Below are 16380 nucleotides of genomic sequence, written 5' to 3'. Positions count from 1 at the left end.
CGGGGGGGCTTTACTTGGCTCATCGCGCTCTAGCGACTCCTTGTGGCTGGCCGGGCGCCTGTAGGCTGACTTCGGTCGTCAGTTGAACGGTGCAGCTGGCTTCCGGATTAAGCGGACAGGTGTTAAGGAGCACAGTTTGGCGGGTCATGTTTCGGAGGGCGCATGACTCGACCCTCGCCTCTCCCGAGCCCATTGGGGAGTTGCAGCGATGAGACAAGATCATAATTGGATCGCAATTGGATATCAGGAAATTGGGGAGAATACAGGTGGTAAAAAAAATATATAACAATGATGGAGACCACTGTGTTCTTGGGGACCTTCAATGCTGTAAAAAATGTTGGTACCCTTCCCCAGATCTGTGCCTTAACACAATCCTGTCTCAGAGCTCTATGGACAATTCCTTCGACCTCATGGCTTGGTTTTTGCTCTGACATGCACTGTCAACTGTGGGACCTTATATAGACAGGTGTGTGCCTTTCCAAATCATGTCCAATCAATTGAATTTACCACAGGTGGACTCCAATCAAGTTGTAGAAACAGCTCAAAGATGATCAATGTAAACAGGATGCACCTGAGCTCAATTTCGAGTCTCATAGCAAAGGGTCTGAATACTTATGTAAATAAGGTATTTCTGTTTTTAATTTTTTATAAATTTGCAAACAATTCTAAAAACCTGTTTTCGCTTTGTCATTATGGGGTATTGTGTGCAGATTGATGAGGACATGTTTTTATTTAATCAATTTTAGAATAAGGCTGTAACGTAACAAAATGTGGAAAAAGGGAAGGGGTCTGAATACTTTCCGAATGCACTGTATGCCTGGTTGGTTTCTGTACTACTTTACTGCAGGCTGTGTGCTGTTGTTCTAGTATAGTTGACGGTATAAAATGCCAGAGAATATCATATCAGCAGCTTATGGGGAAGCATACTTGATCAATATCTATACTTTTGAATATAGAACTAATTGAATGTCAAAAAATATTACTATTACATAGAAATATTACATTGCCTAGCTATATAGTAATGATGAGCAGGAGATGCTGCTCATAATATAATATAATATGAATATACAAATAATATCCATATCTAAGGCTCTGAGCCTAACTAGATTGTGATCTCTGGAGGTAACTAAATGTGTGTGTGTGTGTCCTCTATAGCCCACCTGCCTCAACAACCAGCTGGTGTATGTGGGCTGCCAGAAAGGTACCAAGGTGCAGGTGGACAGTTCTCAACGCATGCTCCGGATCGCCGACCCTGACTCTAGGTACAGCGGTTACTACAGTATGCAGAAACAAAACAACTTCAACAACCTGCAGGCCGACAACTTCTACCAGACTCAGTGAGACAGAGAGACTGGCATCGCCTCGCGTCCTGTACTCAGCAGTCAGCAAGCAGCCAAAACCAGAGAGAGAGAGAATGAGAGAGCACCTTACCTACAGTACCGTCACAACAACTATGACTTACCACAGACGGACAGACAAATGTCACCAAACCTATAAGATGAGAAAATAACTAGCAAACTAGCAAAGATCACTCCAAACAAAAACAGAACTGACATATCAAACTAGCAAAGATCACTCCAAACAAAAAAAGAACAGACAGAGAATTGACAATCTCCTGAAGATGAAAAACAAACCAAACAAAATAGAATAGGATTATGATGATTTGAAACTATAGCTAACACAATGGGAGAACCAGAATCTAGACTTTCCCTAGATTATTATTATACTGCGAGTGAGTGTTACAAGTGTGTTTGGTGTGTGTGGTGGAGGCATGCGCATGTGTGTGTGTGTGTGTGTAAAGTTAGATATACATCTTTGGGATTAGGACAAACTGGGTATTTTTCAAGCTATGGTATTTTTCCTGCATTCCTGCTTCCTTGAAAAAGGCCTTTGAAGAGATAAACCGAATAATCCAAGCTAGTGTTTTCTGTTGAACACTGAACTTTTAGAACCAAAGCTCCTCTGACTGTCTGTAACATAAAAAACACACCCTGTGAGAGAGAGGCTAGAGGAACTTTATGGCCTGTCTGAGCTGAGCTAAACCATGGCAGGACGGACTGACGACTGCCGGACTTTATGTGGCGCTCAGACGAAAGAGAGAGAACAAGAAAAAGAAAGAGAGGTCAGATACTGTAGACCCCGTCACAGACAGAACTCAACTGAACACCTCTCTCAGGTCTGTTCAAGCTGGACTATTCCTCCTTTGAAAACATCAAAATTGCCTTGTTGTCTTTTCTTTTCCTGTGGAACGTCACCTGTTGGAAAGGAAGTGGAAAGAAAGAAGAAGAAGCGTCACTCACTCCATCACCAGGCTGTTGTTCTCCCTGGTCTGTCGATTGGATTTGTAATATGTTTCTTTTTGTTAGATTTTCTTATTTTCCTTGTCACTTTCAAATCTCCATCATCTTTTGGCAAAATGTATTTAACATCAAAGGGGAGGTTTACTCTCACTTTCACACACTCCAAACAATGGTGTCTTTTATTTGGATAAAGAATAAAGGGGTTCAGGTTGGTAAAGGCAGAATTAAGCTAGTGTATTTCTTGAGGACTTCAGCATATGCTTTACAAGTGCTACTTTGTTTCTGTAAGTCCCGTTTTCCACTGAGTCACACATACATAGAGATACTCTTTAGCTCCTTTAGGAAACACTGAGAATACAAGGAAATGTAGTATCAAAGAATATATTCAAATGTATTTTCTCTTGGGGTCTCTGATGACGAGCTACGGTAAAGTAGCTCTTTGATATTTTTCTCCTCCTTTTGTTTTGTTTTACTGGCTGTGAGACTAACAGTCTCCTCTTCTGGAGGCTGTTGCATCACGTAATATTACCCAAGCACCTTTGTGTTCTTTTATTCTTTGCATAAATTGGTTTAAAACATTATAGGAACACTTATGTACATATTACTGAAAAAGACATGAAATATTGTGTGACTATATATGTATGTGTGTATGTATGTTGTGTATGCATGTATGTACGTGTGTTAACACACATGCATACATACAATATTTGTTTTCTTCACATGTACATTTCTTCATTAATTTCCTATTGAATGTATTTATGATTGAGAAAAGAGATGTGATCTAATAATGGAAAACATGATGAGAACAAGCATTCCATTTGCCTTGCTTGTTTGAAAAAGGTCAGAAAGAGGAGTGATAGAGACAGGACAGAAAAAAGGCGAACACCAATCTTTTTTTTCTCATTTATTTGATGTCAGTTTCATTTTCTTTTTCAAAAAACCCATTGTATGTCCATGAGGGCTTTGTTTGATTGGTCTGTGAGTTCCCTATCTATTTGTGTCAATCTGCTTCCCTGAATGAAGCAATGTCCAAAATGCCAACCATATAATGACAAGTGAGTTCTGGGCTGAGCAGTACCAGGCTCTCTCAATCTTTTATTCTTCTCTTTCATTCGCTTTGGATGTCAGAACTACTGGAAAGTGTGTGGACATAAGCTCTGGGAGAGAGGGTGGGATGGAAGGATGGAGGAAGGGAGGGGTAGTAGTCGACTTGTGATAGTTTGACTTGGGTGTATCTTAATCTGTCTGACATAAATGTAAGTAGAATCATACATCTGGGCACTTTTATATAGAAAATAACCTATTTTCATTGAAAGAGTTGCCCTTAGTTTTTTTCTGAGCCCTGTGAGATCCAGTGTTACGATTAGGTTCCAATTGCTTCTGAATATTTGATCTACAAAACCACAACTTAAAACGCTGCGTACTTGTTGTTTAATGTAGAACTGTAAAAACAAGAGACTAGTTATAATCCTACAGAGCCAAATCACAGTTACTGTATACAGGCACTGCATTTCTGTTTATAGGTCAGTATTTCTGACAGGGGTGCAACTTTCACTGGGGAGATCGCATTTTTGTCCCCCCCAAGTTTTATCATTGGAATGTGATACAAAACAAGGCAACAGTGTGCTTTAGGACTATGCGGACGCCTCCGAGCGGTCGGTTAGGCTGTTTGGAGTGTTTATCCGACTGAATTATTATTATTTTTTAAATAAAGATGTCCCCCCCACCTCTAAAACTAAAGTTGCGCCGCTGATTTCTGACAAGAGCGAGAGGGAGAAATATTTAACTTTCAAAAAAGTAATTGCAGCTGAAGCTTGCTCTTGTTCTATGTTTTCTCCAAACATAGGAAAAACATCAAATCTACTGTATAACCAACAGGTACTGTATGTTTCAAAGAACAGTTGATTGGTTTGATTCTCCGACCATTATATGCAGGTCTATCATCTGGACACAAACCACATTATTCAAACCCGACTTAAATCCACATAAGTTGAGATCGTTGAAGTGATGAATAATAGATTTGATTAAGGACCATAAGTTCTATTATACTCGCATCACATTGACTGGCTGAGTTCTTATATGACTTGGCTGTAGGTTGCAGGATGTGGCACTACAACTCCTATGGTTGAGTAAAGTGCTGCTACAGAATATGCATCTTATTCACAATGGGTCTTACAGGGTGAAATCTTTGTATTTTTCAGTGCATCCTCCAAGTATTGTTGTAAATACTTGAGTATCACTTGCCAAAACAAAAATAAACACACAAAAAACATGGTTGGAAAGAAAGAGAAAAAAAATGATTTAATTTATTGTGTTAAATGACCGAAATAATTTATTAATGAGCAAGGTAATTGAACATGAACATAATATGAGCTTAAATGATAATGCAGCTGAAATTGTGAAACTGTTTTGGTGTTGTGTTGGTCTCAGAGAGCGTTTAAATAAGGTTGTACTTTAGGCAGGTGGAGAAGTTGGAGGATCACAAGCTTCCCCATCTTTAATCAGGGTTGTTGGTCACATATGGACCTGCCTTAGCCTGATCCCAGATCTGTTTGTGCTGTCTTGCCAACTCCTTTGGACATTGTCATGCACTTTGACTGTCACGCAGTGTGACAACGACCATAGGAGTTGGCTAGCTAAACAACACGAACAGATCTGGGATCAGGCTAGATCTGCCTTGTCCAAGCACAAAAGCCTGACGACCTGATGAGCCTGTTCCTCTGTTCCAATAAAGATAGGCCTTTGAGATGGGAGTGATATCTCTTTGTCCCCATTCTTTCCCTTTACTCCTTTAATTGACACAACTACCAATCCCCTTTATAGGCTGTATATTACTGTTGTTTCATGCTTATGTAAAAATAAAAATATGTTGATATTGATAATGATGATATTGCAAAAACAAGATTCATAAAGAGGATAGATGAAGATTTGACTCTGAATTTCCCGTAGCACAGCAGATTATTTTGCAAGTTCTTGTATTGTTTTTGTTTGTTTCTTTGCAGCACAATAAATAATTTGAAAACAGACGTGTGGCTGTTCAGTACAATCATTATTAGTATTAATAGTACTGGTGTTGTCATTCTTACCTCTCTGGGAATTTGACCCCAACCTGTCCATCTCCTCTGAACCCACAGTGATTTCTGCCTCAAACAGAAAATGTCGAAAAGCTGCGCATTTCTCTTATTTTCTGCTTGAGGCAGAAATCACTGTGTGTTCAGATGAAGACTAGAGGATAGATTCAATCAAATAAATGTTTCCAAGAGGTACAAAAGCATGATTCCAAATACAGCACTTTGAAAAGACACCTATAGGTCAACCCATATAGCGAGCACTGACTCAGTAAATGGGCTGAATGCTATAGTACCAAAACCTTTTATCAGACACATAAGGCAGATAAATAATGTGTGACCCACTTCCAGTTGTCTGCTAAGTGATACCTGGCCCTGAATGGCTCAGTAAGTAAGAGTAGCGCAAGGTTGAGGGTTCAACTCCCGCAGGGATCACATACACATACTACAAATGTATGCACTCACTGTTCTGTAAGTCACTTTGGATAGAAGTGTCCGCTAAGTGGCATTTATTTTTTATATAATTTTTCTACGTCAAATCAAATCAAATTTTATTTGCCACAAGCGCCGAATACAACAGGTGTAGACATTACAGTGAAATGCTTACTTACAAGCTCTTAACCAACAATGCATTTTTTATTTTTTAAGAATAAAAACAAATAACTAACGAGCAGCAGTAAAATAACAGTAGGGAGGCTATATACAGGGGGTACCGGTACCGAGTCAATGTGCGGGGGCACCAGTTAGTCGAGGTAATTGAGGTAATATGTAGATGTAGGTAGAGTTATTAAAGTGACTATGCATAAATAATAGACAGAGTAGCAGCAGCGTAAAAGAGGGGGATAGGGTGGGGGTGGGGTGGACAATGCAAATAGTCCAGGTAGCCATGATTAGCTGTTCGGGAGTCTTATGGCTTGGGGGTAGAAGCTGTTGAGAAGCCTTTTGGACCTACAGTGATGGAAAAAAGTATTTGATCCCCTGCTGATTTTGTACGTTTGCCCACTGACAAAGAAATGATCAGTCTATAATTTTAATGTTAGGTTTATTTGAACAGTGAGAGACAGAATAACAACAACAAAATCCAGAAAAACGCATGTCAAAAATGTTATAAATTGATTTGCATTTTAATGAGGGAAATAAGTATTTGACCCCCTCTCAATCAGAAAGATTTCTGGCTCCCATGTGTCTTTTATACAGGTAACGAGCTGAGATTAGGAGCACACTCTTGAAGGGAGTGCTCCTAATCTCAGTTTGTTACCTGTATAAAAGACACCTGTCCACAGAAGCAATCAATCAATCAGATTCCAAACTCTCCACCATGGCCAAGACCAAAGAGCTCTCCAAGGATGTCAGGGACAAGATTATAGACCTACACAAGGCTGGAATGGGCTACAAGACCATCGCCAAGCAGCTTGGTGAGAAGGTGACAACAGTTGGTGCGATTATTCGCAAATGGAAGAAACACAAAATAACTGTCAATCTCTCTCGGCCATGGGGCTCCATGCAAGATCTCACCTCGTGGAGTTGCAATGATCATGAGAACGGTGAGGAATCAGCCCAGAACTACACGGGAGGATCTTGTCAATGATCTCAAGGCAGCTGGGACCATAGTCACCAAGAAAACAATTGGTAACACACTACGCTGTGAAGGACTGAAATCCTGCAGCGCCCGCAAGGTCCCCCTGCTCAAGAAAGCACATATACAGGCCCGTCTGAAGTTTGCCAATGAACATCTGAATGATTCAGAGGAGAACTGGGTGAAAGTGTTGTGGTCAGATGAGACCAAAATCAAGCTCTTTGGCATCAACTCAACTCGCCGTGTTTGGAGGAGGAGGAATGCTGCCTATGACCCCAAGAACACCATCCCCACCGTCAAACATGGAGGTGGAAACATTATGCTTTGGGGGTGTTTTTCTGCTAAGGGGACAGGACAACTTCACCGCATCAAAGGGACGATGGACGGGGCCATGTACCATCAAATCTAGGGTGAGAACCTCCTTCCCTCAGCCAGGGCATTGAAAATGGGTCGTGGATGGGTATTCCAGCATGTAAATGACCCAAAACACACGGCCAAGGCAACAAAGGAGTGGCTCAAGAAGAAGCACATTAAGGTCCTGGAGTGGCCTAGCCAGTCTCCAGACCTTAATCCCATAGAAAATCTGTGGAGGGAGCTGAAGTTTCGAGTTGCCAAACGTCAGGCTTGAAACCTTAATGACTTGGAGAAGATCTGCAAAGAGGAGTGGGACAAAATCCCTCCTGAGATGTGTGCAAACCTGGTGGCCAACTACAAGAAACGTCTGACCTCTGTGATTGCCAACAAGGGTTTTGCCACCAAGTACTAAGTCATGTTTTGCAGAGGGGTCAAATACTTATTTCCCTTATTAAAATGCAAATACATTTATAACATTTTTGGCATGCGTTTTTCAGGCTTTTTTTGTTGTTATTCTGTCTCTCACTGTTCAAATAAACCTACCATTAAAATTATAGACTGATCATGTCTTTGTCAGTGGGCAAACGTACAAAATCAGCAGGGGATCAAATACTTTTTTCCCTCACTGTAGACTTGGCACTCTGGTACTGCTTGCCGTGCGGTAGCAGAGAGAACAGTCTATGACTAGGGTGGCTGGAGTCTTTGACAATTTTGAGGGCCTTCCTCTGACACCGCCTGGTATAGAGGTCCTGGATGGCAGGAAGCTTGGCCCCAGTGATGTACTGGGCCATACGCAATACCCTCTGCAGTGCCTTGCGGTCGGAGGCCGAGCAGTTGCCATACCAGGCGGTGATGCAACCAGTCAGGATGTTCTCGATGGTGCAGCTGTAGAACATGCCAAATCTTTTCAGTCTCCTGAGGGGGAATAGGCTTTGTCGTGCCCTCTTCACGACTGTCTTGGTGTGTTTGGACCATGATAGTTCATTGGTGATGTGGACACCAAGGAACTTGACGCTCTCAACATGTTCCACTACAGCCCCGTCGATGAGAATGGGGGCGTGCTCAGTCCTCTTTTTTTTCCTGTAGTCCACAATCATCTCCTTTGTCTTGATCACGTTGAGGGAGAGGTTGTTATCCTGGCACCACACGGCCAGGTCTCTGACCTCCTCCCTATAGGTAGGCCTGATCACCGTTGTCGGTGATCAGGCCTACCACTGTTGTGTCGTTAGCAAACGTAATGATGGTGTTGGAGTCGTGCCTGGCCATGCAGTCATGGGTGAACAGGGAGTACAGGAGGGGACTGAGCACGCACCCCTGAGGGGCCCCCGTGTTGAGGATCAGCGTGGCAGATGTGTTACCTACCCTTACCACCTGGGGGCGGCCCGTCAGGAAGTCCAGAATCCAGTTGCAGAGGGAGGTGTTTAGTCCCAGGATCCTTAGCTTATTGTTGAGCTTTGAGGGCACTATGGTGTTGAACGCTGAGCTGTAGTCAATGAATAGCATTCTCACGTAGGTGTTCCTCTTGTCCAGGTGGGAAAGGGCAGTGTGGAGTGCAATAGAGATTGCATCATCTGTGGATCTGTTGGGGCGGTATGCAAATTGGAGTGGGTCTAGGGTTTCTGGGATAATGGTGTTGATGTGAGCCATGACCAGCCTTTCAAAGCACTTCATGGCTACAGACATGAGTGCTACGGGTCCGTAGTCATTTAGGCAGGTTATCTTAGTGTCCTTGGGCACAGGGACTATGGTGGTCTGCTTGAAACATGTTGGTATTACAGACTCAGTCAGGGGCATGTTGAAAATGTCAGTGAAGACACTTGCCAGTTGGTCAGCACATGCTCGGAGTACACGTCCTGGTAATCCGTCTGGCCCTGCGGCCTTGTGAATGTTGACCTGCTTAAAAGTCTTACTCACATCGGCTACGGAGAGCGTGATCACATAGTCATCCGGAACAGCTGGTGCTCTCATGCATGCTTCAGTGTTGCTTGCCTCGAAGCGAGCATAGAAGTGATTTAGCTCGTCTGGTAGGCTTGTGTCACTGGGCAGCTCGTGGCTGTGCTTCCCTTTGTAGTCTGTAATAGTTTTCAAGCCCTGCCACATCCGACGAGCATCAGAGCCGGTGTAGTATGATTCAATCTTAATCCGGTATTGACTCTTTGCCTGTTTGATGGTTCGTCGGAGGGCATAGCGGGAATTCTTATAAGCGTCTGGGTTAGAGTCCCGCTCCTTGAAAGCGGCAGCTCTACCCTTTAGCTCAGTGCGGATGTTGCCAGTAATCCATGGCTTCTGGTTGGGGTATGTACGTACGGTCACTGTGGGGACGATGTCATCGATGCACTTATTGATGAAGCCAGTGTCTGATGTGGTGTACTCCTCAATGCTATCTGAAGAATCCCAGAACATGTTCCGGTCTGTGCTAGCAAAACAGTCCTGTAGCTTAGCATCTGAGTCATCTGACCACTTTTTTATTAACTGAGTCACTGGTGCTTCCTGCTTTAGTTTTTGCTTATAAGCAGGAATCAGGAGGATAGAGTTATGGTCAGATTTGCCAAATGGAGGGCGAGGGAGAGCTTTGTATGCGTCTCTGTGTGTGGAGTAAAGGTGGTCTAGAGTTTTTTTTCCTCTGGTTGCACATTTAACATGCTGGTAGAAATGAGGTAGAACGGATTTAAGTTTCCCTGCATTAAAGTCCCGGCCACTAGGAGCGCTGCATCTGGATGAGCGTTTTCCTGTTTACTTATGGCCTTATACAGCTCATTGAGTGCAGTCTTAATGCCAGCATCGGTTTGTGGTGGTAGATAGACAGCTACGAAAAATATAGATGAAAAGTATCTTGGTAAATAGTGTGGTCTACAGCTTATCATGAGATACTCTACCTCAGGCGAGCAAAACCTAGAGACTTCCTTAGTATTGGATTTTGTGCACCAGCTGTTGTTTGCAAATATACACAGACCGCCACCCCTTGTCTTACCGGAAACAGCCGTTCTATCCTGCCGATGTAGCGTATATCCCGTCAGCTGTATGTTGTCCATGTCGTCGTTCAGCCACGACTCGGTGAAACATAAGATATTACAGTTTTTAATGTCCCGTTGGTAGGATAATCGTAATCGTAGGTCGTCCAATTTGTTTTCAAGTGATTGAACATTGGCTAATAGGATTGATGGAAGAGGCAGTTTACTCGCTGGAGTCAGATCCTTACAAGGCACCCCGACCTTCATCCACGATATCTCCGTCTCTTTCTCATGCGAATGACGGGGATTTGGGCCTTGTCGGGTGTCTGTAGGATATCCTTCGCGTCCGACTCGTTGAAGAAAAAATCTTAGTCCAATACGAGGTGAGTAATCGCTGTCCTGATATCCAGAAGCTCTTTTTGGTCATAAGAGACGGTGGCAGAAACATTATGTACAGAATAAATTACAAATAACGCGAAAAAACACACATAATAGTACAATTGGTTAGAGGGCTGTAAAACGGCAGCCATCTTCTCCGGCTCCATTACGTGTCATCTCTCTTCTGTCTGTTAATTTAATTTATGGATCTGCCTGGTCAAAGTACAACACATAAGCCTTTATTTATATATTAAGTACTTTTCATACAGCAGTTCAAGACGCTTTACAAGCAGAAAAGTAAATTGGGTAGCTATAATGACCTTGTTACTGCATGCAGACTTTCCTCTTCATAGGAATTGTTTCTTAGCTGCTACAACTGAAAATAACACTGAGTGAATAAATTAGATTCCATCAATCATTTTTTACAGTAAGTGGTGATGTAACTTCTCAGTAATGGACCAAAGTCAATGTCAGTATGTCTGGTGGTGGGTGAATAGGGACTGGACAACAGGGTTCAATTACTGTCACATTATCTGGTACTTTGCAGCACATGCACAAATTACCAGTACAAGCCACAGGGAGGAGACAGAGAGCTTTTAGAAAACCACAATGGCACGTCAAATTATGCTGTTAACCCCTTTCCAGTTCCTGCATCTTCTGCACTACATTCACATAATACATGTCTGCAGTTATCCCTGTAGGATTAGTTTGACTTATATCATTCATGATCTGTTTACTAAATACATGTTCACATATGCCATATTTGACTGATTATGCTGTTGATAGTAAGACTAATTCATGACCTCAGTCACATCCATTCAGTGATGATGATATTGTATAAGTAGATTATCAAGTGTTGCCAAGTGGAGTATAGCAGCCAGTCATGACAGAATAGTTTTTGTTGTTGCATAATTATATTATTATTATTATTATTATATTTGAATGTTTGGATAATCCACTACAAAAAACAGCTACAATCTTCTCTGCAAAAATGCCCAATATTTTCAGTGTATATTCACTGTGTGTGCACATCTGTGCGTGTGCCTGTGTGTATATATATATATATATATATATATATGTCTGCATACGTGTGAGTAAGGGAGAAAGAGGGAGAGAGTGGAGGGGGCGGGGTGTCTGTGACAGAGCATGGCAGTGCTACCTTTTTTACAATTTTCATAATTGACCAGGCATGCCAGAAATGTCCATCAACTAATCCTCTTACTTTGTCCCTATTGCTGACTCTGTCACAGATCCCTATGTCAGGGATCATAAACTAGATTCAGCCGTGGGCTGATTTTTTCTTGAGCGGATGGTCGGGGGTCGGAACATAATTACAAATAATTTGTAGACCGCAAATTGACCACAAGAAGCCCAAACAGATATAATGTTTGACTAAAACATAATAATTTCAAACCTTGCTACATTTGTATATGATCACGTGTCTCTTTGTTGTGTGTGGGAATACTTGGGAAAATATTTCTTAAATAAAAAATCACTTGGAGCTGATTTGCTGGTGTTTTTACAGTCTTTTATGTCTACCAACGAAAATTCTACACAAAATTGGGCCGCCAGTTGGGGAACCCTGCCCTATGTTAATGTAACAAGCAGCTCAGTCTGGCAGTGAATATTGTGTGTGTGTGTGTGCGTGCGCGCGTGTGTGTCTGTGTGTGTGCCAGCAATGCTCTCCCTCCAGTATGCACTCAACAAGTGTTGTTCTTTCTTTCTGATGATAATATCTGTAAATGAACGTTTCTAGGATTCTTTGACCTTTGCGGAGAGAGATTCTTGGAAGTCGTATCTTGTGATTTTCAGTGACTGTGGTCAAGGATCAGTCCAAGCGGTCAATGGATTGAGTTCAAGAGAAGGTTCTTTGAAATCACGTTAAGCAGTTTTACAGTGCTAGTCATGGATTAGCTGGAAGTGCTAACTGACATAATTATAAACCACCACACACATACTATACACACTTTACACACACACATATACACACACATACACACACACAAAATGTTAATTAATCTCCACAGCATCATACAGTGTTGATTCTGGTGAAGCCCTCAGCTAAAGCTCTGACTGGTGCCTCCTTCCCCCAAATCCTCGTCAGCTGACATACCACGTTGTTACTCACGCAGAAGTTACCCACTCCCCTCGCCCACTCTCATACACTCTCACACACATGGAGAACTGAAGCTATTCACATGACCACACTGTGCAGGTCTTATCCTGAGCTGCTGCCATGCCTTGGGTCCACGTGAGGGAAGAAAGGCATTCCAAAGGTCCACTGGGGCAAGGTGGAAAACACTCCTGCCTAGCTTCCACTGTTTTGCTTCATAAGAGGCTTATAAATATGTTATAGATAGCTAACAATGTACAACTTTTTTCAAGGAATGGAAATTTGCATTGAATCTCAAAATTGCATTAAATGCCATCATCAGATATTTTTGACAGGGGTTTTGTAGCTAGTCCCTTCTTGTCTTTATAATAAAATTTGAACCCTAATAATTTATGAGCCTGTCATGTGACCATGGCTGTGACATATGATGATGATGATGCGGAATTAAGGTTGGGAGTCAATCAGTGCCCAAGGGTATTCAATCTGCCAATCACCCTCAGTCAGCTTGAAAACCACCAGCCACTGTGCTGCTAGCTACCGTCTAAAGAATAATAAATCCCTTCCAACCACCAAGTCTCCATGCTGCGTCCTAAATGGACCCTATGGGCCCTGGTCAAAAGTAGTGCATGTAGGGGATAGGCTGCCATTTGGGACATAGTCTATGACTCTCTGATCTCTGACTCTTGACCAACAATAGTGCAATATAACTGCCAGTGCCATGTGCTAACACCTATGTGATGTCTGTGAGACTTCCTCTTCTACCGCTTGGTGTCATGTCATGTTGTGTCCCTGACTGTCCCCTCCATATGACATTGACTTTGGTTCATTGACACATCGTATGACACATATAACTAGGCATGATGAAGGGGACAAGGGAGGGCATAGGATAACCTACTTACCTTTAGACCGCAGCCATACAGAGGTGGCAAATCCTAATTAGAAATGCATCTCATCACATTCTACATGCATGGCAGTGTGACCAGCAGCGTAGCCAACGGTTGTTTGAAGTCCCCTTTAAAGCCACAATCCTGCATTTGTAGAATCTTTCTTCAGCAAAAAAACATCAAGCGTAGGGACGGGGATTGGAGAAAATGTACTCACTCTCAAATTCATAGATGGAACTGTGGTTACAGGGGCTGACAGAGAGGTCAACATGATCGCTTTAATTGAAATGACCAATGAACCATAGTAAATATTGCAGATCGCACCTTTAATGCTGGTCCCTGGAAAGCATTGGACTGTCTGACCGATTGGTCACTTAGGCATGGAGGTGACACAGAGAGTATTGTACACTGTATGGTGTGTGATCAGGCTGCCTGTCAAGCCTGTCAGACTCTTCAACATCAAGCCTAAAAGGTCAGATTCAACCTAACCTGCCGTAGAAATGTTTAGGCAGTGTTTCTCTTTACACAACTATACAGTAACTGCCCACTACTATGTCTGATTATGTAGTGCCATGTCTTATTTTAAAAGCATCTACCTTGAGAAGAGTAGCATGAATCTGATTATTTTACAGAACCTGAAATAACCATTCAGTAATTTATTTTTGACAATGGGAAAACATTTATATATGATCATGTTTGATTGAAATACTACAATGCAGGTTCAGTCAGATGTAGCTCCAAGGACCAAAACCAAATCTGAAGTCTAATCGAACCATTTCACTGTGGTTGTTTGTACAGTGTGTAGCTAATCATGTAATCTTTCAGATAACCAACAGTGGTAAATGTGTTTGATAGAGAGAATACTGTATCATATCATTCTCCTTATCTTGTGGCAATGTCCTTCTAAGGATGTATCCTGACCTTTTCTTAACTCTTATCCTTCTTGACATCTTGTCTTTAGATAAGAGGAATATATTAAACACATTCTCCTTGCCTCACAGATAGCTAAATGAGCTGGACAGGACAAAAGAGGTGGATGGTTATATTTTTTGCTCCCACTCCATTGCTCCCTACAGCGTAATCGAAACCAAGGGAATCTACTTTGAAACAAAAGTATACACCTCATGGTTATGGGCTTACAAAAAAGAAGACACTTGTACCATGTCAGATATAGAGTTGAAATGTATTCCATTTTGAGTTTGCATCCCAATATTACACTTTATAAACATCACAGAAGACTGAAATGTAACAAAACCTTTTGACATAGAAACACCGGATTGTATTTTATTTTATAACATTTATTAATTATGAAGTTCTGAAAAATACGAATAACATTCCACCCATGAGGCCACTAGAGGGTGATTTGGTCATTTAACTGCAGGAAAGGGCTACATTCTATATGTTCAGTGTAAGCTACAGATGAAGTAAATGGAGGGGGCCTGTGCCCCTCTAGTTTTAATGGGCTGGTAGTTACAGAGACCAGTTAGTTGTAATCTATCTGCTTATATGATGTTTCCTCAACCCGTAAACCAGTTTAGAACCTACAAATAATGATACTCTGCTGGGGTAGGAGGACCTGAATGAACCACAGGGTTTGGAGGGTTATGCAGACATTTAACACAACACACTGACTGATTCTATCTGTTTTATAATAACAGTGCCAGTGGTGGCATTTTATTCAGTTGAAATAATCAGTGGTGAATACAATCAGGAGACCAGTCATCCGAGTCCAGATCAGGCATGGGCCAGACAAAGCCCTAGCTCCACAATCCCCCGACCTTAACCCAATTGAGATGGTTTGGGATGAGTCGGACGGCGGAGTGAAGGAAAAGCAGCCAACATGTGGGAACTCCTTCAAAACTGTTGGAAAAGCATTCCAGGTGAAGCTAGTTGAGAGAATGCCAATAGTGTGCAAAGCTGTCATAAAGGTAAAGTGTGGCTATTTGAACAATCTCAAATATAAAATATATTTTGATTTATTGAACACTTTTTTGGTTACTACATGATTCCATATGTGTTATTTCGTAGTTTTGATGTCTTCACTATTATTCTACAATGTAAAAAATTTTAAAAATAAAGAAAAACCCTTGAATGAGTAGGTGTGTCCAAACTTTTGACTGGTACTGTACATACACTTGCTCTGACCCACATGTTCCCACCGTATCCACACCCATCCTGCACGTCTCACAATAAATTGTTCTCTCATTTCTCATCCTTTGGATGTCTCCAGTGCTTGAAATACTTTATGCCATATGGCTTGAAATGGTACTATTTTGTTTCGCTCAGTAGACCACATTTTTTCAATATTTAGATAGTAATGCATTTGATTAATCCACTGTCTTAATAATTTTGATATCCTTTCCAACTTGTACCTTCAGAATGTTGACTTTGGTATTGAGTTTTCAATATTAGTCAGTTATATCAAGAGATCATCGGCAAATAAGTCTAGTTTATATTCTTGTTTACCCATACTGATTGATACCTGTTATGTTTGGGTCCTGTGTAATGATTTCTTTGAGCTGTTCAATTGTCAGCACAAATAGGAGGGGGGAGCGAGGACATCCCTGTCTCGTGCACCTTTCTAAAGCAATTTCATCAGATTATTTGTGTATATTTTTGCTTTAGGATATTTATATAATATTTTTATGAAATGTATTATTTCAGCTGGAAAGTTGAAGGCTTCCAAAGTTTTGAATAGAAAAAGACATTCAAGACGGTCGAAAGCCTTTTCAGCATCAACAACCATTATTGATAAA

General features: G+C 41.7%; 1 protein-coding gene across 1 annotated transcript in view; it reads left to right on the top strand.

Annotated features, from left to right (window-relative positions):
- Positions 1-5314, top strand: part of LOC311146126 (cysteine-rich motor neuron 1 protein) — a 128257-nt gene extending 122943 nt beyond the window's left edge. The window contains exon 17 of the mRNA XM_084182601.1: positions 1156-5314. Coding sequence (XP_084038727.1) covers positions 1156-1341 — 186 coding nt within the window. The 3' untranslated portion in view covers positions 1342-5314. The remainder of the gene's footprint in view (positions 1-1155) is intronic.
- Positions 5315-16380: the final 11066 nt, after the last annotated feature.

The sequence above is a fragment of the Coregonus lavaretus genome (assembly GCF_964263955.1).
Source record: "Coregonus lavaretus genome assembly, chromosome: 18".
Taxonomy (NCBI): Eukaryota; Metazoa; Chordata; class Actinopteri; order Salmoniformes; family Salmonidae; genus Coregonus; species Coregonus lavaretus.
This window is presented reverse-complemented; position numbering and strand designations above follow the sequence as displayed.